This window comes from Acomys minous (assembly GCF_964271855.1).
Source record: "Acomys minous genome assembly, chromosome: 12".
Lineage (NCBI taxonomy): Eukaryota > Metazoa > Chordata > Mammalia > Rodentia > Muridae > Acomys > Acomys minous.
Window position 1 is genome coordinate 26,213,266 of NC_140493.1, and position 26,534 is coordinate 26,239,799.

The 26,534-nt window shown below is 48.7% G+C and overlaps 2 protein-coding genes across 5 annotated transcripts; both read right to left on the reverse strand.

Annotated features, from left to right (window-relative positions):
- Window positions 1-4,901: 4,901 nt before the first annotated feature.
- Window positions 4,902-12,059, reverse strand: ZNF707 (zinc finger protein 707). Of its 3 annotated transcripts, none has more exons than XM_084751613.1 (4): window positions 11,717-12,059; window positions 8,271-8,427; window positions 7,872-7,985; window positions 4,902-6,246 (listed from the first exon to the last, which is right to left on the reverse strand). In XM_084751613.1, the coding sequence occupies exons 1-4, from the start codon at window positions 11,789-11,791 to the stop codon at window positions 5,393-5,395; spliced, it is 1,200 nt and encodes a 399-aa protein (XP_084607739.1). In that variant the 5' UTR covers window positions 11,792-12,059; the 3' UTR covers window positions 4,902-5,392. The 3 variants fall into 3 exon arrangements, with proteins under 3 accessions (XP_084607739.1, XP_084607741.1, XP_084607740.1); XM_084751615.1 differs by having other exon boundaries at window positions 8,271-8,430; window positions 11,717-12,057; XM_084751614.1 differs by having other exon boundaries at window positions 8,271-8,440; window positions 11,717-12,057.
- Window positions 12,060-17,620: 5,561 nt separating this feature from the next.
- ZNF623 (zinc finger protein 623) lies at window positions 17,621-26,204 on the reverse strand. 2 transcript variants are annotated; one of them, XM_084751611.1, is made up of 2 exons: window positions 26,035-26,204; window positions 17,621-21,206 (listed from the first exon to the last, which is right to left on the reverse strand). In XM_084751611.1, the coding sequence occupies exon 2, from the start codon at window positions 21,124-21,126 to the stop codon at window positions 19,633-19,635; it is 1,494 nt and encodes a 497-aa protein (XP_084607737.1). In that variant the 5' UTR covers window positions 21,127-21,206; window positions 26,035-26,204; the 3' UTR covers window positions 17,621-19,632. The 2 variants fall into 2 exon arrangements, with proteins under 2 accessions (XP_084607737.1, XP_084607738.1); XM_084751612.1 differs by lacking the exon at window positions 26,035-26,204 and adding an exon at window positions 25,521-26,023.
- Between the last annotated feature and the right edge of the window lie 330 nt (window positions 26,205-26,534).

The window sequence follows — 26,534 nt, forward strand, 5'->3', positions numbered from 1 at the left end:
CACGACTCCTTTGGGGGCCGAATGACCCTTTCACAGGGGCCCCAGATCAGATGTCTTGTATATCAGCTGTTTGCTATTCCTAACAGCAGCAACATTACAGTTATGAAGTAGGAATGAAAATAATGTTATGCTTGAGGGTCACCACAACACAAGGGACTGTATGAAAGGGTCACAGCATTAGGAAGGTTGAGACCCCCTGCTGAAGAAGATGGCTGTGGTGGTGCAGGTTTGTGATCCCAGTACTAAGGCTGAAGAGGCAAAAGCATCAAGTTCAAGACCAGCCTGGGCTAGTCTCAAACAAGTGAGCTAGCCATCAGTGTCTTCCCATCCTCTGCAGTAAGAATACCTCAAGCCCTGACAGACAAACCCACCAACACATTTCAAGCTCCAGTGGAGTGACCCACGTACTTGCTGGTGCTAGGTAGCCAGAGAGCATCTTCAAGACTGGTGGATCGGGGGCTGGAGAGATGGCTCAGCAGTTAAGAGCACTGACTGCTTTTCCAGAGGTCCTGAGTTCAAGTCCCAGCAACCACATGGTGGTTCACAACCATCTATAATGTGATCTAATGTGCACTGTATACATAATAAGTAAATAAATCTTTTTTTAAAAAGACTGGTGGAAGCAGGCATGGTGGCACATGCAAACTGATGCAGGTTGTCAAATTCCCTAACATGCAGAGGCAGAGGCAGGGCAGTGTGAAGTACCACCAACTTTACTCCTCAGGTGCAGAGGTGGCCCCAGGTCTCCAGTAATCTGAAGACTACGGTTGGCATCACGAAAAAGATGCCTTTTCAAGTTTTTTGTTTTGTTTTTCAAGACAGGGTTTCTCTATGTAGCCTTGGCTGTCCTGTACTTGCTTTGTAGACCAGGCTGGCTTCGAACTCACAGCAATTTGCCTAACTCTTCCTCCAGAGTGCTGGGATTAAAGGTGTGTGCCACCACACGCAGCTCTTTTTTCAAGCTTTAAATCCAATGTGCTTCCAGCATTAAGTCACTCAAGAGCCAACTTTTTTTTTTAATGTCATTTAGAGGGCCAGCAATGCAAATCCCAGATACAAACACAACAAGGTACCCGTTAGGGATAGACACGTGCTGAGCAGCAGGTCTTCCATCTCCACAGAGCTCCTGTGAATTTAAGAATATCCAAAACTAACCAGGCAGTGGTGGCGCACACCTTTAATCCCAGCACTCCGGAGGCAGAGGCAGGCGGATCTCTGTGAGTTCGAGGCCAGCCTGGTTTATAAAGAGTGTCCAGGACAGCCAGGGCTGTTACACAAAGAAACCATGTCTCAAAAAACAAACAAAACCAACAAAATCTCTGAAACTAACACACAGCAGACAGTATGCCACAACTACCACGAGCTTTAAATCCTCACCTAATAGGTAGTTTACCTAAGGAACCCATTTAGCTACGCCTTCCAGCCAGGGGCTTGTGGTGGTGGTACAGGGCTAGTCCTACTGGAGAAATGCATAGTCTTGTCACTTGCTAGCCCCATGGGACAACCATGCAGCCCCATGCACACACACCCTACAGGGCTGATGCATTTTGGGAGTAACTGCTGGCCACTCATCTGCTTACAGAACACTCAATGAGACACTTTCACTCAGCTCTGAGAAGGTAATGAGTGGACAGTGAGATGAAAACACACACACACACACACACACACACACACACACACACACACACACACAGGTACAGGCCAGCTGGTATTGGAAAGGTATTCAAAATTCAAATCTACAGCCAGGCATGGTGGCACATGCCTTTAATGCGAGCACTTGGGTGGCTGAGGCAGGCAGATCGATGCGAGTTCAAGGCCAGCCTGGTGTACAAGGCGAGTACGGGACAGCCAGAACTACAGAGAAATGCTATCTCGAAAACAAACAAACGCAAAACAAAAAACTGTCTATAGGGACTGGTGGTATAGGCTTGTAATCCCAGCCACTTGGAGGGGCTGAGGCAAAAGGATGGAAAATCCAAGATTAGCCTGGACCATGTTAGACTGTCTCTAAGAGGGCTGTGGAGGCAGCTCAGTAGCACTTGCCTAACTCTGTGTAGATTCAACCTCCAGAACTGCAAACAAAACTGCTCAGGTCAAAGTGCCTAATAGGTAGTTTACTTAAGGAACCCATTTAGCTCAGGTCAAAGTGCCCACTCCACACATAAAAGGCAACTCCTTCTCAACTCTACCTACCTGACATGGAACAGACACCTACCTGTCTGGCAGCCCTTAGGTGGAAGGCCAGTGTGCATTTTTGTTTATCCAAGTTTATGTGAATTTGGGGAACGCCGTCTGCATCCTGGAGGGTGCACATCCATCCACTGGCTCCTGATGTACAGAAGTGAACCCAGACACATTGCTGCAGATTTAACAGTTCCTGTGTTGGAACTATGACCACAACGGCAGGAATGCAGGTGCTGGATCTCGAAGAAGTGACCCAGCCTGGATGAAATCACACAAACGGGGGCCCCCAGTGCAATCAGTGCTTTTGTTAGGACAAGGCTCTACTCCCCCTTCGTGTAAGCCAGGAAGAGCTCTCACCACAAAGTGAGATGTTGGCAGCCTCCAAATCTGAGGAAAATAGTTTCTGTTCATACCACCATCTGTGGTATTTTGTCACTGCCTCCAGCACAAACTTTGTCATCTAACTTGAACAATGTCAGTATGCGTAAGAAATTAAGACACTGCAAACATATTCAGTCCCTTCACACAACTGAACACTCAAGCTCTGTTCACATTCCCACGGTGTGAAAAATTACTTTTTACAGGGCTGGGGATGTAGCTCAGTTGGAATAGCATCTACCCAGAATGCATGAAGTCTTGGGGTTGATCCCCGGCACCGCATAAAATCAGGTGTACAGTGGATCCCTGTAAGCTCAGCATTCAGGAGGTGGGTCAGGCTTGGCTCAAATAAGTTTTTAAAACTGGAGCAATGGCTTAGCGATTAAGAGAATTTAGGGCTATTGCAGAGGACCTGGGTTCTGGTCTCAGTACCCAGATGGTGCTCACAACCATCTATAAATCTAGTCCCAGGCACCACGCACACACATGCTGCATACATATATGTAGGCAACATAGTCATACATTTAAAAATACGGAAAACAGCCGGGCGTGGTGGCACACGCCTTTAATCCCAGCACTCTGGAGGCAGAGGCAGGCAGATCTCTGTGAGTTCGAGGCCAGCCTGGTCTACAAAGCAAGTGCAGGACAACCAAGGCTACACAGAGAAACCCTGTCTGGAAAAAAAACAAAAACAAACAAAAAAACAAAATACGGAAAACAAAACAACTTACAGTGGCTTATTAAGACCAAAGACATCAAGCCGGGCGTGGTGGCACACGCCTTTAATCCCAGCACTCGGGAGGCAGAGGCAAGCGGATCGCTCTGAGTTCCAGGCCAGCCTGGTCTACAAAGCAAGTCCAGGACAGTCAAGGCCACACAGAGAAACCCTGTCTCAAAAAAAAAAAAAAAAAAAAAAAAGCAAGGACATCTCTTGGCTCTACCTGGGTCCCTGGTTCTCTGTGGGCAGCTCAGTACCTTCTCAGCTGAAAGCTGATCTTTTTGGGTTTGTTTTGTTTTTCAAGACAGCATTTTACTGTGTAACCTTGGCTGTCCTAGACTCTCTTTGGAGACCAAGCTGGCCTCGAACTTACTGCGATCTGCCTGCCTCTGCCTCCCAAGTGCTGTGATTAAAGGCTTGCGCCACCACGCCCAGCCAGAAGCTGATCTTTTAGTTGCTATTTCCTATAAAATCCTGCCCAATTCCATGTGCATTTGTTAACTGACACTTAAAAAAAAATATGTGTATGGGTGTTTTTCTGCATGTCCATCTGTACACCACATGCATGTCTTGTGTCCACAGCAGTCAGAAGAGCGTGCTGGATCCCTTGGAACTGGAGGTACAGACTGTTATAAGCTGTCATGTGGGTGCTGTGATTTGAACCTGGATTCCTGCCATCTAGAGATAACCTGATTTAAAATGGAGACAGCGTTTGGGCTCTTATCAGCATGCAGGGAGCAGGGCTGGGACCGTGAGGGCCACCTGGTAGGCAGATTTCTGGCTGAAAAACTGACATGCTAACTCAGAACTGAAGATGCCCTGTGGTCACCTCACACTGCTGTAAGGCCCAGCCTAATTCTGAGGACATCAACAGCTCCCAAGGCAGCAGGTCAGAGCTGAACAGAGGGCCATCTAGGGCAATGGCAGGCGACGCCATCACTTTTGCATCCTGAATAGGCAGCGGACCTGAGCCAGCCACTGTGATAGGACAGTGGGTCTCACTCCTGAAGGGACCCAGAAGCTGAGAAAGGACCAGCGTGGCAGCCATCTCTACACTCATGACTCCCTGTACAGAGAAACAGGACCAGTGAGAAGCATCCAGCTCTCAATGTGCCCAGAAGCAGAGACTCCAGCCCTTCCCTGCCCAGCACCAGATAGCTCTATGCAGGTACAAAGGGCCACACCTAAAGCAAAGGCTTGTCTAAGTTCCCAGCTGTGCTCTACACCATGGGAAAGAACCTTTTAGTTATACTTTTTTTTTTTTTTTTTTTGAGACAGGATTTCTCTGTGTTAGCCTTGGCTGTCCTGGACTTACTTTGTAGATCATGCTGGCCTCGAACTCACAGCAATCCACCTGCCTCTGCCTCCCAAGTGCTGGGATTAATTGAAAGGCATACACCACCACAGCCGGCCAAATAAATAGAACCAAAGGCCCAGTCTCTATAGCTGAATAAACTGCTAGGCGAACAGTGCTGAGGATGTTTTAATGAACTTCTACTGTAGTGATTGTGGCTGTTTCCCCACAGCCACCCCAGTGGGAATCCAGGTCTTTCTGCAGCCCTTTAACAAGGGTGTTGTTTCTACGGCCACCTGTTGAGGAAAAGGAGGCGGTTTTTCCCCCTTGATTTATTGATTCATTGTATTTATTGTGTGTCTTTATGCACACGCATGTGCGGGAAGTCAGAGGACAACTTAAGGCCTTCGGTTCTCTAATTCTCTCAGGCCATCAGGCTTTGCAGCAAGTGCCTTTGCCCACTGGGCCATCTTGAGTGAGCTCTATTTCTGCTCAAACCCAAACCTACCTCCCAAAACACAGGAGACATGCTGGGAGAGCTACGAGAGAAAAGAGTTAAAGTGCACACAAGTGACACTCAGGACGGGGACAGAGTCCTCAGCTGACACAGCCAGAGAGGCAAGCAACACCAAAGGAGCAGTTGTTGCACACTTCAGACCCCCTTCCCCGTGTCAATTGCCTGGCAGAACTTCCTCAGAGACTGGCAGAAAGCTGCAAACTGTTGAGTCAAGGACCACATGGCCTCCAGGCTTGAGAGCATCTGCTGTAGTTTTTCCGTGAGGCCCAGGACACAGAGGCCCAGCCGCCCACAGTTGCGTCTACACCTCTCCGCGCCCGTGAGTTCTCTGATGCCTCGTGAAAAAGCCCAGGTGGCGGAAGCCCTTCCCACAGTGCTCACACTCGTAGAACCTCTTTGTCAGATGCAGCCTCTGGTGGATGCTGAAGCCCTTGGGCCACCTGAAGGCCTTCCCGCACTCAGCACAGGTGTAGGGCTTCTCTCCACTGTGAATCCGCTGGTGGTGGCTGAGGTTCTCTTTAGTACGGAAGGCCTTACCGCAGCTGTCACAGTAGAAAGGCCTCTCTCCGGTATGAACGAGTTTGTGGCGGAGGAGGTTGGATTTCTGTTTGAAAGCCTTCCCACAGTCGCTGCACACATAGGGCCGGTCTTCGGTGTGGATTTTGCGATGCTGTACCAGGCGGTCCTTCAAGCTGAAGGCCTGTCCACACACATCACAGCAGAAGGGCTTTTCGCTCGTGTGATTTCTCTGGTGCCGCAGAAGGTTTGAAACCCAGCGGAACGTCTGGCCACACTCAAAGCACTCAAAGGACCTGGTTCCGGTATGCACTGTCTGGTGAGCGGCCAGCCGGCTATGGCAGCTCAGTGCTTTCCCACATGTGCCACAGATGAATGGATGTCCCTCTGCACCACTCTTGGACTGCTCCTTGAGGCCTGGTGGCTTCCTGCGGGATTTTCCATAAATCTTGTTCTGGAAAGTTTCCTGTTTGTCCATTTTCCTCCCAGAGGTAGCTCTGGGAAGGTGCATCTTACCCGATGTCAGGACATTCTTCCTCAAGGTAGCTCCTCTCTTGGCTCCTGTCCGTGGATGGACCCTCTCGTGAGCTGAAGCCAGCAGGTCACGGCGCCTCTTTCGATCTATGGACTTTCTGCCTCCTGTGGAGGAACAGACACATTTACCCAGAACCAGCCCAGACACAGGCCAACTTATAAAGTAGCCATCCAACAGAGGATGAAGGAAAGCTACCAAGCGTCAAATCAACTCGGTCTACTTAGGATGCCGAAGAAAACTGGCATGAATTATGAAAAAATATGTCACTGCACACAGATAAGCTAAAACTAACAATGCAGAGTTTTAAAAGTTAACCCTGATGTTCACCTGACCCAAACAGTGAAAGACAGGGCCTGGTACTGACACAAAAAAACCTGGTTTTTTTTTTTGTTTTTTTTTTTTTTTGGTTTTGCTTGTTTGTTTGTTTGAGACAGGATTTCTCTGTGCAGCCCCGGCTGCCTGGAACTCACTCACAGGGACCTCACCACAGGGACCTCAACCTCAGAGATCTACCTGCCTCTGTCTCTAAGTGCTGGGATTAAAGGTAGGCGCCACCACTGCCCAGCATAAGTGAGTTTAAATGGACCAAAACTACCAACTATCCATTATGCTTCGGACAGCTCACCTAACAGACAGACCTATTCCTACCATGGGCAGGAGGTGGGTCTGAGGCAGGCACCGAGAGAGCTCTCCAATTTAAAACCGCTCACCCTCTGAGCCATAAGCTTTCTGCCAACAGGGCCTGATCCATCCCCCAGCTGAGGGCACCACACAAGCTGGGAGCCTCCCAGCTTGTCTCAGGCTCACAAAGCTGCTTCGTCTCACTTCTGAGAGGACACGAAGGAAAAATCAAAACCTGTGCTGGACAGTGATGGCGCACTTGGGAGGCAGAGGCAGGTGGATATCCGTGAGTTCGAGGCCAGCCTGGCTTCCAGAGTGAGTTCCAGGACAGCCAGCAGAGAAGCCCTGTCTGTCTAAGGGGGGTAAAACAAAACAAAACAAAACCCTGGGCTGAATTGTAGCCTGACATAGGGTTTCCTGAGGCCCTGGGTTCCATGCTTACCATGGCAAAAACAAAACCCCCTTAATGACTACCACTGGGAATCTTTTTCTTTATTTATTATGTATACAGTGCTCTGCCTGCATGTACACCCCAGGTCAAAAGAGGGCATTAGATATATTATAGATGGTTATGAGCCACCATGTGGTTGCTGGGAATTGAGCTCAGGACCCCTGGAAGAGCAAACAGTGCTCTTAACCCCTGAGCCATCTCTCCAGCTCCCATCCACTGAGATTATCTTAAGGAACGAGCCAAGGCTTTATCCTAATTTTACAAATGAGCAAACACACATGAACCAGAGAACCTGCCCCTGTCACAAGCCTAGAGCGTGATGTCAGACACGCATTCACATTCTCCCCGGCCCCACCCCACAAGTGGCCATCACAGTCAAATCTCAGCCACTCCTACACTCATCACACAGTGGTAAGGACACTGCCTCCTTTCTCAAACAGCTCCCTTCCACTACAACCTCGCCACAGGGTCCAACGACACATGTGCACACCCTCCCGTCAGAGCTTAGTGGCAGAAGAAGTATGCCACTCATGCTACCTCCAAAGTCCCTAATTGGGAAGGAGCTCTGCGTCCACCCTCCCGCTGTGTCTGCCTGAGGATGGGAAAAGTGGCCTTAGTGCCAGGAAATTTGGGATGGCTCACTTGCACCTCACTTACCTGGGCGGGCACCTTTCTGTGCTTCCAGAAACTCAGGTCTGTGCCAGTCTTCAACCCATGGCTCATCCCACTGTTCCAGGTGAGAAACAAGGTCTGGTCTCGGGCCACAGCATCCTTTTCAAAAGTGAGAAATGGTGTCTGATTTGGGTAAAAGACAACGGAAGGCCAGAAGCAAGAAGAGCCAGCAGCCCCGCCAGCCCTTGTAGATCTCCTGGCGGAAGTTACTTGGAAGCAGGAAAGAGGAAGCCAGAGAAGGTTTGCAGGAGGGAGACAGAAGTGTGCACACTTGCATGTGAGAACACACATGTTGCCACCAAGCCCCTGCAAGGCCCCAAGACACAGCACAGGGGCCATTAGCCAGGACCTACCAGGCTCCAGACACTGACACGCGGGCCTTACCCAGCTCAAGGCAGTTCCGGAAGTTGTCAAGCATCACGTCGCGGTAGAGGGTCCTCTGGCTAGGGTTCAGACACGCCCACTCTTCCCTGCAGAAGTACACAGCCACGTCTCCGAAGGTCACTGGCACCTGACACACAGACGGCTCCAGGACTGCCTGCTACTGAGTGACACTGAGTTAGAAAGAGCATGCTAACACCCATACACAGTACAGGAAATACCATCTATGATGGTTAGGATTCGTTGAAGACCACCTAGGAGACATGCCTTTGGATGTATTTGTGAGGATGCTTCAACAGAGAAACCCTGTCTTGAAAAATCAAAGAAAAAAAAAAAAAAAGAAAAGAAAGGAGCTATAGTTAGCCACGGCCGTGGTTCCGCTCAGGCAAAGCATGACCTACCCACTGCTATCAAGAAACAGAGATAAACTCGATTCTGTAGTCAGGACAACAAAATAAGCAAACAGCTCAGTAATAACTAGGTGTACCGCAAGGAGAACGAGACTGTTAACACTCCCTAAGAGAGGGAGGGGACAGCCACCACACTGTCCACTAGAATTGACCCACCAGTCCCTTGAGCCTGCTTATGCTCAGCTCCTCTCCTTTTCATTTGATAGAGGGCCCAGTTAGTGAAACAAACTGCTGCCACCCACACTCAGGGTGGATCTTTCCACTGAAGTTAACCGATTATGAAAATCTCCCCTGGGGCTGGTGGGTGGGGTTGCGGGGCTCAGAGGTTAAGAGCATGGGCCGCTCTTCCAAAGGCTCGATTCCCAGCAACCACATGGTGGCTCACAACCATCTATAATGAGATTTGGTGTCCTCTTCTGGTGCGCAGGCGTACATGCAGGCAGAACACTGCATACCTAACGAATAAATAAATCTTCAGAAAAAAAAAGAAAAAAAAAAAAGAAAATCTCCCCTAGTTGGGCGTGGTGGCTGAGGAATGTGGGTCTTTGTGAGCCAAAGGCCAGCCAAGGATACAAAAATTAAGACTGTCCGAAAATAAACTAAAAAAGGAAAAATTTGAGCGGGGGTGTGGTGGTACACGCCTTTAATCCCAGAGAGACAGAGGCAGGTGGATAGCCGTGAGTTCGAGGCCAGCCTGGTCTATAAAATGAGTCCAGGACAGCCAAGGATACACAGAGAGACCCTGTCTCCAAAAATAAAAAATAAAAAACAAACAAACAAACAAAAAAGAAAGAAAGAAAAAGAAAAATCCCTCAAAGGCATGCCCAGAGGCCCAACCCAGGTGTCCAGTCGCAGTTAATATGACCACAGTCCTTATTGATGGTGAGCAGATCTGTTCAGGCTTCCCAAGAAAAAAAACTACTAAATTAATAGGACAAAGGAGAAAACCAAAACTATAATCAATATGGTTGTTACCTCAACAGATCTGATACAGCTTGAATGCCATTTTAAAATGCAAGTATGGGGCTGGAGAGATGGCTCAGCAATTAAAAGCACTGTCTGCTCTTCCAGAGGTCCTGAGTTCAAATCCTAGCAACTACATGGCAGCTCAAAACCATCTCTACTGGGATCTGATGCCTTCTTCTGGCACGCAGGTGTACAGGCAGATAGAGCACTTATATGCATAAAATAAATAAATAAATAAAGTCCAAGTATGTCAGGTGGTGGTAACACACGCCTTTAATCCCAGCACTTGGGAGGTAGAGGTCGGTGGACCTCTGAGTTCAAGGCCAGCCTGGTCTACAAAGCAAGTCCAGGACAGCCAAGGCTTCAGAGAAAATCTGTCTCAAGGGGGGGGGGTAAAAAAAAAAAGCTTTTCAAATTAAAATCATTTTTAAATCAAATCAAAAGTTTACAGAAGAAAGTGACGTTACATTTTCTTCATAAACTCAAGGTAGGTAGGCAAAGACTCTGTCCATGGGACACAAAAGGCACCAACTTTAAAAGAAAAAAAAATTGGGTCAGCAAGATGGCAGGTAAAGGTGACAGATGTTACCCAAGTTCAATCTCCTGGAACCATATGGTGGAAGGAGAAGGCCTGCTCCAGCGAGCTGTCCACTGACAAGCAGAGTGCCACACGCACCTGTCCACACTCACATACACATAAAGTAAATTAAAAAAAAAAAAGCTGCTGAGGTAGGCCTACAATCCAAGCACCAAAGACACAGAGACAAAGGAACCAAGAGTTTAAGGCCAGGCCAGGGCTGCTGGCCCACACATTTAATCCTAGCAGAACTCTTAAGGTCCAGGCCCACAAGGCTTAACAGAGTCAAGTCCAGAACAGCCCAGTCTCAAAAACAAAAAGGACAGAAGATTCCAAGGCTGAGTTTCATCTCTGTGATAAAAATTCCAACAAAAAAAAAATTTAGAGAAGAAAGGCTTATCTAGCTTACAATTCCAAGTCACAGTCCATTGATTGAAGGCAGCTCACATCATAGTCAAAACCAGAAGAGTGAATAATACGTTTTTTAGAACTCAGCCTAGCTCCCTCTAATCTCCCATAGTCCAGGGCCCCAAACCTGGGGACAACCCACATCAACTAAGCTCATCCAGACTATGTCCCACAGACATGCCCACAAGCCAACTTTTAGCTAGCCGTCTTTTATTGAAACCGTCTCTCCAAATGATTCTGATTGCGTCAAATTGAGAAATTAACCATTATTCCAACTTTGCCTACATAGCTACGTCAAAGACAGTTTGGGATACTTAAGAAACAAGCCAAACAAAACAAAACCAAATTTAAATGGAAACAACAACAACAACAAAAGATTTTTCTGGTTCTAAAAAGGAGTTAGGGAGATGAAAGGGTAAGCCACAGAGAACAGATTTCCAATTCATTTTTCTGCCAGAGAAGTAGCATCCAGAATAACTTCTACGAACTAACGGTAAAGAAACAAAAATCTTTTAAAGGGGTAAAAAAAAAAAAAAACCAACCTCGTACTAACACTCAAACAGAGGCAAAGGGGTCAGTACAAGTTGAGGCCAGCCAGCATACAAATCAGAACAAATCAGGTAAGTTGTTTTAACAGCTATCACGAAAATTGAGCCTGGAGGCATTCAACCTTGTTACATTGAGACATGAACCTGCTGATCAGCACGCTTATCTATACTCCGACCGCAAGGCTGCCAAGTTGGGACACACCTGGAGGACCCGAAGTTCGGAAAGCACGGATCCGGGTAATGACTGCCAACCACAAACTCTGGATGATAAAATGAAAGTATCTCCCCCCCACCCCCCAATCTGACCACCAGAACGAGTGCCACAAGCCTGGCTAAACTTCAAAGTCAGAGAGCAAGGAATATGGGAAATCCACGCTAAAAACAGAAGACTGTAGTCCTGGAGGGCAGAAGCGGACAGGACAGAGACCGAAGGCTGCCGGAGCACAGTACTAGCAAGAGTCAGGAACCCCAAGCGTTGAGTGCCGTGGGGATCCAGGTGGGCGCGGGGCCGGGGATTGGGAGTAGAGGGTCCGTACTCACCCGAGGGGCCTCCCGGGTAGCCCGCCCAGGAGAAGCGCTGCCCCGGGGAGCAGCGGCACCGAGATGGGGGCGCATCTAAAGGCCGCAGAGGGTACCCAGGTTTGGTTGGCTGCAGCGCAGGCGCGGTAGCGCGCAGCAGGGCAGCCCCGAGCAGAACGCCGGGTCGGACAGGTGGACTGCCGAGCTCCAGCAGCTCCAGCCGTCAATTCGGAGGCGCGCCGCCTGGACTTCAACTCTCCAGCGGAAATACGCCAGCCAGGGAAGCCGCTTCCGGCTACTCTAGGAGCCGCGACTCGCTGCTAAGCGCCAGATTAGCCCGTGGAAAGACGGAAGTCTGCGCGGGTTCGCCCCCAGAGGCCCCGCCCTTCGATCGCGGTTGCCCTCGGTGAGCCCCTGGCTGGATGCCTCTCTTATCCGCTTCTCCTTGGCCGGTCGGTCCACCGTGGAGACAGGCTGGGCTGTGGCGCTCCTGAGCCCGTTAGGAATTTTTTTGTTTTGTTGATTTTTTTTTTGTTTTGTTTTGTCTTTCGAAGACCATAGTATCTCTGTGTAGCCGCGGCTGGCCTGGCCTCGCTTTGTAAACCAGGCTGGCCTTGAACTCACAGCGATCCGCCTACCTCTGCCTCCCTTGTTGGATTTTTTGAGACAGGGTTTCTCTGTGTAGCCCGGACTATGCTGAAACCCCCTTTGTAGACCAGGTTGACTTCAACTCAGAGATCCATCCCTGCCTCTGCCCCCTACTTCCCCCCCCCCCCACCAGAGCTGGAGTTTACGACATGCACTATAACGCCCAACTTTTTTTCTTTTATATATAATAAAGTACAAGTAATAACACAAATTATTTTAATCTGTTGAGTTATGTAGTGTTAGGGACCCGCACGGTTTTGCGTTTTGCATCTTGATAGTTTGCTATCCTGCAAATCAGGAAATTTCCTGCCCTAGGGAAACCTTTCTCTACCTGGGCTACCAACATTCTTTGTTTGGAATTTTCCTATCACTGTCTAGACCCGATGTTTGCGAGGTTCATGTCGGTGGCATGGGTCAGGATTTCCTACCTCATTTTGTACACTCACTGGTCAACGGACATTTGGGCCACTGTGATGCCAAATTTAATTCTAAAGATCCAAACTTGTAAATCTAGTTTAGGTAATACTTCACGAGCTGAGCGGATGTTTGTTTTATACAGAGGGAAGAGCTAAAGGAAAGAAAGAAAAATGCAGAAATAAGATTGGTCTTGTCAACTAGCAGTCCTGGGGGGGCACATTTGATCCCAGCCCAGAGAGACAAGTGGTTCTCTCTGAGTTACAGGCCAGCCTGGTCTACAGAGCAAGTTCCAGGGCAGCAAGGGCTACACAGGGAAACCGAGTCTCAAAAAAGGTCTTGTCAGAGTTATTTTCTTCAGACAGACGTGGAGGAAAAAGTGCCAAAAACCAATTGCAGGGACACCGGGTTAACACAGGTTGCTTTTCTGTAAGGATTAAAGCCAAGTGAACTCTACTATTGTGAGACCTGTGTAACCCATTTCTGAAAAGGAAACTCCATTTTTAAGGGAAAGTGGCCTGGGCATGAATTCCAGTTTCAGAAAGCCCACGAGAAGGTGCTTCGATCAACTCACCTCTGATAATGTTTGACCATCACCCTAGCAACGGACAGCCAATTAGGGGTAGCCAGGACACCTGGCCTGAGGAAGATAAGGTTGCTTAGCTACCAGCTGGAAGAGCCCCTAACTCCTGGGCCAGAATCATGCAGCCTCAAGAACATCCACCAGTTTGGGCCGGTTTGAACCAGTTCAGGGCCCTGGCCTTTAAAAGAGGCCTGCACGTTCCCCTCGGGGTCGTCACCATTTTGTTTGAGCAGCCAACCCTAGAATTCTAGAATTCTCTTTAAGTACAACTTTGGACCCCTGGTGGTTTTTGAGGTCCTCGGGATCTGGGCATAAGGCTGTCATGCTCACTGAAGTCCATCATCTCCTGATTCTCCAAAAGGTCAGATAACAACCTAGTTTCCTTTGATGCCTGAGACTTGAACATGGTTGATACCTTTGCTGAGTCTGGTCAGCTAAGGGCCCAGTTGCGGGACCTTCCTGTGGGCTTTGTTGAAGAAGGTGCTATGAACATAGGTGTACATTATCAGTTTGCACTCGCTTCTTTTGGCTTTGTATTCGGAAAAAGAGAAATTCTTGAATTCTCTAGATTATGTGTTAAGTCTATGTTTGACTTGCTGAGGAATTAACAGTTTCTACATCAGATGCTCCTGTGCGCTAAGCAGCAGCCCAGAGGGGTCCAGATTGCCTGTCCCCACCAACCATGTTCCTTGTTCTACTTTGAGTTGTTTCTGGGCTCTTTGTTTTGCTTAAATTGTAACCATCCTAACTGACGTTATATTAGAACATCATCTCTGTGTTGCACAGAACAAAGGCAAAGGTCATTTCTTTTTGTAAAAAGGGAGCACCAGGACCCAAATCCTGCTGTAAGTGGGCCAAGTTCGCTTGTTCTTCCAATTTGCTGGGATCAGACTTCACAGTCTTTTGCAATTAATTGGCTACGTTGAGAGGAACAGTTTAAAGGCCATGAAGAGAGAAAGGAGCAGCCACTGCACGCTGTCAAGCTCCCAGAATGCAGCTGGGCCTTGTACAAACAGGTTTTACCAGACAGGAGAAATGAAAAGTTTGCATAAAAGTTTTATAAGGTGGGAAAGATTGAGGGTGGGAGAGACGCCCTGTCTCAAACACCAACACAGAGCAGAGAGCAAGTCTTTAATCCCAGACTTGGAGAGGCAGAGGCACACTGACCTCTACAGGGTAAGCTCACAGACAGCCTGACCTGCATAATAGAGTCCTTGTCTCAGAAAAACAAAGGATGATGCTAAAGGTGGAAACTTAAAGGAATGTTACCTCATGGCCAGGCCATGGTGCTGCACAGCTTTCAGGGCCAGCCTGGTCTACCAGGATTGCCAGGGCTACACAGAGAACCCCTCCCCCTTTCTCTCTCTCTCTCTCCCTCTCTCTCTCTCTCTCTCTCTCTCTCACACACACACACACACACACACACACACACACACACACACACTTGGCAGGCAAGTTATCTTTTTAATTTTTGTTATTTTGAGATAAGATCTCATTATGTAGTTCTGGCTGGCCTGGAATGTAGACCAGGCTGGCCTCAAACTCAAAAGAGATCTGCCAACAAGCTATCTTTGATAGAAAACACACACACAGGTTTCACAAGATATTATATATATATATATATATATATATATATATATATATATATATATATATATATATATTTTCCCCATTTGGGTGTTAGTTATGTGTTTTGTTCATTTCCCAATAGTGAAGCTTGAAAGGTCTTGGCTTCAAGGTTCAAAGGGGGCACTAAGATGGATTATCCTTTTAGCAAAAGATTTATTACAAGAAATATTAATGCCACAGACAGGCAGATAGCAACATGGGAGGTGCTCTGAGGAGCATACATGGCAGAGTACTGGGGGAGGGGGTGGGTGGGTCCTTTCAGGCTTCAGAGGAAGAGGGTAAGAATTAAATTAACCCAGCACTCGGGAGGCAGAGGCAGGCGGATTGCTGTGAGTTCGAGGCCAGCCTGGTCTACAAAGTGAGTCCAGGACAGTCAAGGCTACACAGAGAAACCCTGTCTCAAAAAACCAAAAAAAAAAAAAAAAAAAAAAGAATTAAATTAAGTTTCCTTTTTGGTTTCAGTTGGCCCCTATTGGAGATAACCAGTGAGTGAGTGGTCAGCTGAAGAATGTCAGGTGGCTGATTCATTTCTCTCGTGGTGGACATCAAGAATCTAGGGGCGGGGGGAGGGCAGCGCTGCTAGAGAGATGGCTCAAAGGTTAAAGTGCACTGACTAACCTTCCAAAGGTCCTTAGTTCAATTCCTAGCAACCACATGGTGGCTCATGACTATCTATAATGAGATCTGGTGCCCTCTTCTGGCAGGCAGGCGCATATGCAGGCAGAATACTTTATAAATAATAAATATTTAAAAAAATAATAACCTAGCTGAGCAGTGGTGGTACACACCTTTGATCTCAGCACTCAGGAGGCAGAGGAAGGTGGATCTCTGTGAGTTCAAGTGCAGCCTGGTCTACAGAGCTATTTCCAAAACAGCCAAGGCTACATGAAACAACCCGGTTTCAAAAAAGAAAACAAAGTTGTAGAGAGAATGTTGGTTTCTTTAAGAACCCAGTTATGTAGGGGCTGGGAGTGATGGCTCAGCAGTTAAGAGCACTAGCTGCTCCTCCAGAGGACCAGAGTTCAATTCCCAGTACCCACATGGCAACACACAGCTGTCTGTAACTCCAGATCCAGAGGCTCTGGCACCCTCACATAGACATGCAAGTAGAGCATCAATGCACATAAAATAAATAAATATTTAAGAACAAAACAAAACAGTTATGTAGCCGGGTGTGGTGGTGCGGTGGTGCATGCCTTTAGTGTACCCAGCACTCTGGATGGCAGAGGCAGGTGGATTGCTCTGAGTTGGAGCCTAGTATGGTCTACAAAGAGAGTCCAGGACAGGCAAGGTACAGAGAAGCCCTGTCTTGAAAAAACAAAAACAAACAATAAGTTATGCTATGTGTTTCTGCTTTAATCCCAGCTGCTAACTATGATTTGCCTCATGCACTATCAAGGGCCTGAGGACAGTTGACATTTGGAATCCTGGGAACTTTTCAGAAGGAATAAATTCCAGAGCCCTCAGAGGGGTGTTGGCTGGGCACTCAGGAGGCACAGCTGTCACTCCTGCTGGTTCCTGTTCCTGCTGTTGCTGGTTTGTAAATAAGTGGTCATGAGAAGAGACAGTAAGAAGAAACTGGAGATACCCTGAAGAGACTAAGATTGGACTTGCCTCAAGGAACTCAATGGCTCTGACCAGCAGGAAGTAGTAAAAAGATCTCAGCGTCCCCTCTCCCCACCATGTTTCTGTCTCTCCTACCAGGTGTTGGGTGTTGGAAGGAACTGGGTTGGAGAAGGGTGGTTAGTAGAATCTAAATAAAATAGATTTTTTAAAAAAACCCTAAAACACTAAAGTATTTTATTTTATGTGTATGGGTGTTACCCTTGCATGTATGTCTGGTGCCCAAGGGGCCAAAAAAGGTGTCGGAAGTGGAGTTACAGTGATTGTGAGCTATTATATTGATGGTGTGAAATGGACCTGGATCCTTTAATAGAGAGCAGGCAGATCGTCTGATCTCTGTACCATCCCTCCAGCCATCTGAGCTCAGCTTTAACAGGAACATGCACACATGCAACTGAAATGAAAAGGGACTTTGAAATATATTGCTGTTTCTCTGCTGTGGCAACATCTGAAGTTGACACAAAAGGAAGATTTATTTGTACTCAGTTTCAAAGGGTTTCTGTAGTCCATGGAGTTTGCCTCACCGCTGAAAGCCTGTGGTGGGGCAGAAACATCACGACAGCAGGATCAGGTGGGTAGTAGAGGGGCCCGCTTACTTCATGGCAGCCAGATAAGTGGACAGTGTGAACGGTGTGTGTGTGTGTGTGTGTGTGTGTGTGTGTGTGTGTGTGTGTGTAACATGGCCCCAGACTGACTTTCTCCAACCCAGCTCCACCTTCTAAGAGCCATTCATACTACAGGTGGGAGCCAACCTGCCCAATTTGGGAAAGCTGTTTTAATTTTTATTTATTGTGGGTATGGGTGTTTTGCCTACACTTATCTGTATATCACGTGCATTCTTGGTGCCCATGAAGGCCAGAAGAGAGCATTGAACGCCCTGGAACTCGAAGGATAGACAGTTGTGAGCTTCCATGTGGGTGCTGGGAATTAAATCAGTGTAATTAGCCACTGAGCCATCTCTCCAGCACCTCAGAAAGCTGCTTTGCAAAACAACAACAACAACAGCAACAACAACAACAACATGAAAGTCAGGTATAATGGCACACATCTTTAATTTCAGTGATCAAAAGGCAGAGGCAGGTAGATCTCTGTGGGTTTGAGTCTAATCTAGTCTACACTGTCAGTGTACAACAGCTAAGGCTGCACAGCGAGACTGTCAAAAATAAATAAGCAAACAAACAACAAAAGTAAAATTACGTAAATTGGGCACAGTAGCCTATATCTATAATTTAATCCCAACCCCTGTAAGGCTGCACAGGAATATCACTTAAGACCAGTCTGGGCTACACAGAGATATGATCTCAAAAAACAAACAAAGACAAATCAGAACAACACCAAAGACTCCAGAATGAAGTCTGAAGCAGACAGTGCTCTTAACCACTGAGCCAAATCTCCAGCCCCCTCTTAATACATTTTCAAACAAGTGATGTTAGAACCAGACAGCTGGGCCTGGAGCTGCTAAAACAGAAAAAGTGATGTAGGCATGAGAGCACTGTGCTCTAAGTACAGTGGACAGCTCTGAATGAGGACAGTGCCATACCTGGTGGGCAGCGACTGCACACAGAAGACTGTCAGCATCTCTTAACAGGACTTGGGGAGATAGTACTTCTTAGTATAACAGATCACACTGATGACAAAAAGACTACCCCAAAATTTAAAACAGCAACATAGAATTGTTGGGGGATGGTCTAGTGTATTTTGATGCTAATTACTGCTTACTGTCTCTGTGACCCACCTTTTAATTAATAAAAAGCCATCCAACCTGGGCAGGACAGAGGAGATAGAGGTGTGGCTAAGGGGCCCAAAAAGGAGAGAGAGGAATTCTGGGAAGAAGAAAAGAGACCACCATGAGGAAGAAGGAGAAAGACCAGAGGAGGAGAGGAGAGGAAGGCCGCCATGGGTTAGATGGAGGAGAAGCACATGGCTGGCGTGGATGGGGAATTCGGCCCAGATGAAGAACATTAACAAGTATCTGGAATTAAGGATGGGAGGTAGCTTGATAGAAACTGGTAGAAACAGATGGCGTAGGATTAGGGAAGGTATCACATACCTGCCCCACTATGGGAAGTAGTTTAGAGGATTAATGTCTGCCCTGCCCCAGGTTAACTAAGGCTATTTTAAAATATAACAAGTGTCTGTGTATTGATTGTTAGCCGGGCATACTGATAATACTAATAATACAGATAATTTAAAAACAATATAGAGTGGAAGCAAGAGATGCTGTAGCACACATCTGTAATCCCAGGAGGCTAAAGAAGGGCTATGAGTTTGAGGCTAACCTGGGCTACATGGTAAGACAAAAACAGATAAAGGAAGGATATGCCAATTACACAGGCTTGGGTTCTTGTTTATTGTCATGTGCTTGACACTAGGGACATAGGAACCAATGACACGTGATTACTGTCCTCAGGAAACACGATGAAAGAGAGAAGTTGTAACTGTGGTGTTTCAAAGCAAGTACAGTAGCAGTGGTAAGCACTGAACAACAGAGGCACGCGACACAGCCCAGCTCAGCACCAGGGAAGCAGTTTGGGGCCTCACATAATTATCAGGAGCAACTGGGAGAAAGGGGGAGCTCCGTCAGGAGTGGGAGCAGCCTGGAGGACGTGGGCGGCCACACACATCAACTGTATTACCAGGACTCAAACAGTCGAGGAGACGAATCCCACAGCTTGGAGATGAACTAGTCTCAAACAACAGAACCAACTTTCAGTTTTGCATGAGAAAAGCTCCTCTCTCTCACCTTTCAGCTAGGTAACCACTTCTCAAGTAATAATACAGCTGTGCTCACAGAGGATGTAACTTGAGGGTGTGCTGTAACTGCAAATACCATCTAGAACATTCTCTGGAGGCTCTCCCTCAGTGTACAGCTCAAGATCAGCTGACCAGTGCCTCCGCTTTCCTGGCCTGGTTAACAGACAACAGGCCTAGGCATAAGCAGCCCCTCTGTGACTTGGGAAGTGTGACACCCCACAGCTTAGAGGCCACACATATGCTAAGCGTGCCCGTTTCCGAGCACCGCTTACTCAGAGAGGGTGTCTTATACATTATCTGCACGACACCCCTGCTCTGCAGACCTCTCTCCTAAATGAATGGCGGTGTCAGTCAAGGCAAGGTCCTCCTGGTGGACGCGCTCCGGGGGAAGATGGCCTCCATGCTGACTGTACTGGTGAGGCTTCTCTTCCGTGTGCATCTTCTGGTGCTGAAGGAAGTTGGACCTCTGGATAAAGCCTTTCCCACAGTAACTGCACACGTAGGGCTTCTCCCCAGTGTGGACAATCTGATGCAGCAGCAGCTTGGAGCTCTGGATGAAGGCTTTCCCACAGTCCTTGCACTCAAAGGGCCTGTCTCCAGTGTGGATCTTCTGGTGCTCGGTGAGGTGGGCCTTCTGCAGGAAAGCCTTGCCACACTCCTTACACTCATACACCCGCTCCCCAGTGTGGATCTTCTGGTGCCGTATGAGGTACGAGCTCAGGAAGAAGGCCTTCCCACACTCGTTACACTCGTAGAGTTTTTCCCCAGTGTGGATCCTCTGGTGCTGAGTGAAGTTGGACGTCTGGCTAAAGCGCTTCCCGCACTCGTGGCACACGTAAGGCCGCTCTCCGGTATGAATCCTCTGATGCTGAATGAGCTTCGAGCTGCGGATAAAGGCCTTCCCACACTCGTGACACTCGAAGGGTCTCTCTCCAGTGTGGATTCTCTGGTGCTCGATGAGGTCCGAGCGGTGTCGAAAGGCTTTCCCACAGTCTCTGCACTCGTACTGTTTGACTTCTGTGTGGATCTGGTAATGCCGAATAAGGCTCGAGCTCCGAATGAAGGATTTCCCACACTCGTTACACTCATAGGGCCTTTCTCCCGTGTGAATTCTTTGGTGGCGAATGAGTAAGGAGCTCTGACTAAAGCCTTTCCCACACTCTTTGCACTCAAAAGGCCTCTCTCGGGTGTGAACTCTCTGGTGCCGAAGGAGGTCTGAACTGTGACAAAATGCTTTCCCACACTGTGCACACTTGAACGGCTTTTCTCCCGTATGAACATGCTGGTGTTCGATCAGGTTCGCGTAGTGAGTCAAGTCTTTCCCACACACGTTGCACACGGACAGTCTGTCCCCGGCGTGGACTCTCTGGTGTTCAGTGAGGAGAGAGCTCTGACTGAAGCCTTGCCCACAGTGATCACACTTGTACTGCTTCTCCCCTGGGTGAGAAATCTGATGTGCAACTACACTTGACCCAAACGGGAAGCGCCTGCCAGCAGCGCCACAGGGATGGGCCTCCCCTTCTGTAAGCTCTCTCGGAAGCATGAGGAGACTTGAGCTGAGAATAGGGTCTCTTCCTGACTTACTACTACACATCTGGGCTGTTTCTCCTGTTTGGATTTTCCAGTGCGTCACTGTTAACTGTTTACAGGCCCCATCCTGAGAGGGGGGACTCTCCAGGCTCTGCCCTTCTGGGTTCCCCAACAGCTGTGCTAATTTGTCTTCATGAAATTCCCCGGACGCAGAGGCAGAGGGCTCTAGCACTGTGAGTTTGTCTGACATCGTCTTACGTGAATTTTCATCCCCAGAAATTCAGGCTTCAGGACCAATCACCCTCTTGCCATTAGCTCCTACAGCTGAGTCTGAAATGAGAGAAGAAGGTGGTCTTTTCCTTTTGTATCAAGAAGCTGTTAAGCCGGGTGGTGGCGGCACACGCCTTTAGTCCCAGCATTCGGGAGGCAGAGGCAGGCAGATCGCTGTGAGTTCAAGGCCAGTCTGGTCTACAGAGCAAGTCCAGGACAGTCAAGGCTACACAGAGAGACCCTGCCTCGGAAAAAACAAACAAACAAACAAAAAAAAGAAGCTGTTGAACAGACTGAAGGTATAAAGTTGAACTCCCATCCAACTGAGAGAAGAAGCATTTCCTCTGCCCACCCCTCTGACCCGTCATTGTGACCAGCTTTCACCTTGCCCCAGAAAGGTTTCCTGGGGCTCCACCTCTGAGCTGTCCAACCCAAGGACAAATAGGTCTGTGCCACCCAGCACTCCGCTAACTTGTGTCCTGTGTGGGAGACAGAGGGACAGGGGGATAGTCAGGACTTTACTTAAAAACCAAGACATGTGGGCTGCAGAGATGGCCCAATGGTTAAGAGCACTGGCTGCTCATCCAAAGTTCCTGGGTTCAATTCCCAGCAACCACATGGTAGCTCACAACCATCTATAATGAGATCTGGTGCCCTCTTCTGGTGTGCAGGTGTACATGCAGGCAGAACATTGTATACATAATAAATAAATAAATAAACTAAAAAAAAAAAAAGACATGTAATTCCAAGATCACGCAGATAAAATCTACCAACCCTACTCCCACCACCCTCGTTTTCGCTCCGTATCCTGCTCCTACCCAGTGCGCATCTGTGACCCCCTGCACTGTACTCACTTGAGGATATTTGTAGCACACAGGGCCGCAGTGCTGACAGCAGTGTACCAGTTCTGACCTACAGTGATGAACCTTGAAGCCAAGACCGTGGTTAGGATCTCCGTGTTTCCAATCTCTCACCCTTTCAGTGGCTTTATAATCTAGTTCCCTCAACGAAAGCCCTTGGTGACTGGAACGACTCCAGCAGTTCCTGTCCCAGGCCTCACTGACACAGAATACTTAATATACTTAGCCCTGTAACTTGTTGGGTTCTGTATCCAAGAGTTAGCCCACGTCAAATAAAACATAAACAAAACAAAACAAAAAGCCCTACATCTGTACCAAACATGCACACACCCTTGTTGGGGGAGGGGAGCATTATTCCTTGAAAACAACATACTTACCAAGCTGTCACAATGTATTAGGTATGATAAGAAGTAAAGATGATTTATAGGGCAGAAAGCTGTGAGTAGATGGCATGCAAACATTACATGGTTTTGGTTTTGGTTTTTTTTTAAGGCACTGGCTGGCCTAGATGTATGGACCTATGTGTACCAAGCTGGCCTCGAACTCACAGAGATCCACCTGCCTCTGCCTCCCCAGTGTGCACTGTCACTCTAGCAACTCATGACACTTCTTTTTAAATTTTTTTTCTTATTACTATGTATACAGTGTTCTGCCTGCATGTACATCTGCTGCCAGAAGAGGGCATCAGATCACATTATAGGTGGTTGTGAGCCACCATGTGGTTGCTGGGAATTGAACTCAGGACCTCTGGAAGAGCAGACGGTGCTCTTAACCTCTGAGGAGCCATCTCTCTCTAGCCCAACTCACGACACTTTGAAGGAAGACCCTCAACATCCTCTGACTTTAGTGTCTGCAGAGTGAGGGAGCTCACCCACCCTTTTCTTCTTGTCACCTTGTGTGAGACCAGCTCTGGCTAGATTCAACCTGTTTTGGATCGGCCTGAACTCCTGCTGACCAGGTGTTCGCTACATCCACAGCCCTGAAGCCCTAAGGGTGTGCCGACCATGTTCTACATCCACCCAGCTCATCAGTGGAACTGCAGCGATGGCTCAGAGCACGTGCTGTTCTTGCAGAGGTCCCAGGCTCAGTTCCTAGGACCCAGAACAGTGGCAGCTCACAGCTCCCTGTGACTTCAGTTCCAGGGAATCTGACGGCATTTTGTGACGTCCCTGGGCACCTGGATCACATGTGGTACACACACACACATACATACATGTATACATGAATACATACAGGTAAAACACTCATATACATAAAACACATATTTAAACCGTCTAACAGCCCTTGCTTCCGTGAGAAGGGAAGGCGGTGAGACGAGAATGTCTGCTCCCATGACTTACCTGTGTTTGCATCAGACTGCCCCCATCAGACTGCCCCCATCAGACTGCCCCCCATCAGACTGCCCCCATCAGACTGCCCCCTTCAGACTGCCCCCATCAGACTGCCCCTCATCAGACTGCCCCCCATCAGACTGCCCCCCATCAGACTGCCCCCCATCAGACTGCCCCCATCAGACTGCCTCCTTCAGACTGCCCCCATCAGACTGCCCCTCATCAGACTGCCCCTCATCAGACTGCCCCCCCATCAGACTGCCCCCTCTCGCTTCATGAGTCACGAGGGAAGGGCCTCACCTCCCCCTGCTGTTGACCCTCTCCTATCCCATCTTGTCTAGACACCATGCCCTCCCTGTTGAGATAGAAGCTTCTGTCCCTCTAACCTGCCATTCCAAATCAGCATACAGCACACACACATTAGGGGGAAATGCTGGACTTGACGTAGTAGCGAAGAAGAGACCCTTGACATCTTTTAGGTAGCATATCAACATTTCATTTTAAAAAACCAAACGGCACACATGTCTAGTCTCAACTACTTTGAGGGTTGAGGCGGGAGGATGGCCGACTCTGGGTAACATAGCAATATCCTGTCTCAAAGAACACGAATACCAACCTAACTTCCTGAGCTCTATTTCCTGTCCAGCCACGATCCCACCTCTCCTTCACAATGACACCCAATGGTCACTGAGTTTATTTTTACATCTCCTTTCCTTCCTTATGGAAAGGGCCTCACTGGAATCAGACTCTCACAACAGTCCACTGTATCACCAAACTTGCCCACTTATTTACCCCCACTTCCGGCAGCACCTCATGAAGCCACCTTGTCACCGTGCTCCTGGGACAGCCTCTGCTAGCTTTCTCCCTCAGTACCTACCTCTTTCCAGTGTCCAGGGATGACAATGCAGCCTTGCCTCCATCTTCACTGACCCATCTTAGCAGATAGATGGTAGCTACCTACTGCTGAAAAATGTTTTTCCTCCTGTAACTGGGCTCTTCCCCAACTTCCACATCTGACTGGCTCTCAGCCTGATGCCTTTTCTTGGACTTTCTTGGATTTTCAAACCTTAATTGTCAACCTGGAACACTGTAGACCAGGCTGGCCTCGAACTCACAGAGAGCCACCTGCCTCTGCCTCCCCAGTGCTGAAATTAATTGTGCGCCACCACCGCCTGGCGATTTCCTTTACTTTCACTCATGCTCCACATCTGACCCACTCGCAGACCCATAAACCAGGCCATTATACTGTACCCCGATCCTGTCTCAACACCTCAATGCTGTCCTCCACACACAAGGGTGACAATCTTCTATCCTGCCTCCAAACCTCCTTTCTCCATTGCTTTTCTATGAAGCCAGCAGGACGACCCTTTAAAGGCATAAATGAAACGGCGACTTTCTATTTTAAAACCTTCAAGGCTCTCCTATCCCCTACGACCAGCACTCTTCTCCAAGTAGGTAGCTGAAGTAGCAGAAACACTCTGGTTACTTCCTAGACATTTGAGCTCAACCTTTCCCATCATCCCTTCTAAGACCCAGCTGTTCCCAGGAGCCATTGCTCTCCTCTCCTCCATGCAAGCTTTAAGCGTCAGAACCGCTACGGTGAGGGCAGTGCGCCAGTGACACCAGAGTCTAACTGGCACTCACTCAGCATAAGGACGTGCAAGGCAACCCAGCCAGCCACGGTGCTTAGAAGGGACCTGCATCTACTCACATGTGTCCCGGAGTGGACGGCTGCACTCTTTACAGAGGGAAAATAGGCTAGCAGAGACAGATCAACCAAGATCACTATAGCCCATTGGGCGCGGACCCATTACAAGTATTAAAACAGATACAATTCCACATCCGTTGCAGGACAAAGATCTGCTATCTGCTAAAAGGAAGTGAGGCATTGGCTTAAAACTTGGTGAGAGAGGAGGTGTTCTGATTTCTTCATGAGCAGAAGACATTTATTTCTCTCCCGCACTGCGATGGGTCTCAAATGAAGGATGTCTGTGAGTGCGCACTGTGAATATCAGCTCCACCAGGAAACTGCTTGACTTGAAATCGTACTTCTGCTAATACCCACGGGAAAGCTGTAGCATACTTCTCCAGCCCTAGAGACAACTGGACCACCGTAGGGCACGGGGCAAAGAGGATTAAATGTCGCTGGCATTATCCCATAGATGTCGCAGACGTTGACTCACACATTTCATGCATGGATCAGCTTGGACAAGTTACCTGACACCTGACCCAACCTGGGAATCCTCCTTCGGATCATATGGGGCTGATTCTGCCCCCAACATGCACATTATCTGCAACCCCCTGAAGCATTGGGGTGCCTGCACTGCATCTCCTCCGGCAGAGGCCGAAAGGCCATAGGGAAGGCAGGAGGGCAAGGTACAAGCCGAACAGCCAGCGAAACCTGCACCTGCACTCCATCACCTGAGCAGCCACCCTTCAAGCAGTCATACGGAGGCCTGATCTGCTGGCGCCGAGGCTGAGTGCAAGCCTTGAGGGCCCCTCGAAGTCCGCAGAGGACCGGTCCAAGCATCCACCACGCCCAGCTCGGAGAGAAGATGCCCGGCTCAGCCCAAACCCAGCTCGGAGCTACCGACACCGGTAAAAGCCAAGTGCAACTGGGCCGAACACCAACCAACTCGCTGAGCCCCGCCGGCCACAAGCCTGCCTACCCGTGCGAGCCACAACGCCCCCACTCACCCGGAGCCCGGCGGCGAGAGGACGGCCCGGAAACAAGCCGATCCACACCCAGCCCCGCAGCCCCGGGCAGCCACAAAGCCCGCACCGCCGCCGCACACCCAGGCCGGAAGCCGCCCGAGGCCCCGCCCGGAGGACATCCGTAGCCGCTCTAGGATAAGAATGGGGGCCGCCGCCGTCTCCGTGCCACGGACTTCCGGGCCAGACTATAGCGGCCCACCAGAGGATTCAGTGCGCAGGAGCGCCACTGAGATCCTTGTTTCTGCACGTGGGTGTGGGATCAGCGACGAGGCTCAGCTAGCGGTGTCGCCAGACTTCCCCTGACGATCTGGGAAAGGCAAGCCCTCTAGAGAGCTTTTACTAAGCTTTCTTGTTGGTTGTAGTCGAGTTTTAGGTTTTAGTTTGGGAGATTCAAAACATCTTTATCAATATTGTATTGTTGGGTCTGAGAGACACGCAAGTGAAGGAGAGAGAACCACCACAGTACAGGGATACCAAAAAAC

Excerpts from the sequence above, each read along its gene's own strand:
- ZNF623 (XM_084751611.1), bottom strand. The coding sequence starts at position 21,126 with ATGTCAGACAAACTCACAGTGCTAGAGCCCTCTGCCTCTGCGTCCGGG.
- ZNF707 (XM_084751613.1), bottom strand. The coding sequence starts at position 11,791 with ATGCGCCCCCATCTCGGTGCCGCTGCTCCCCGGGGCAGCGCTTCTCCT. Across the intron at positions 8,428-11,716 it reads CTACCCGGGAGGCCCCTCGG|CAGGCAGTCCTGGAGCCGTC; the intron begins GTGAGTACGGAC and ends GTCACTCAGTAG. Across the intron at positions 6,247-7,871 it reads ACAGAAAGGTGCCCGCCCAG|GAGGCAGAAAGTCCATAGAT; the intron begins GTAAGTGAGGTG and ends GTTCCTCCACAG.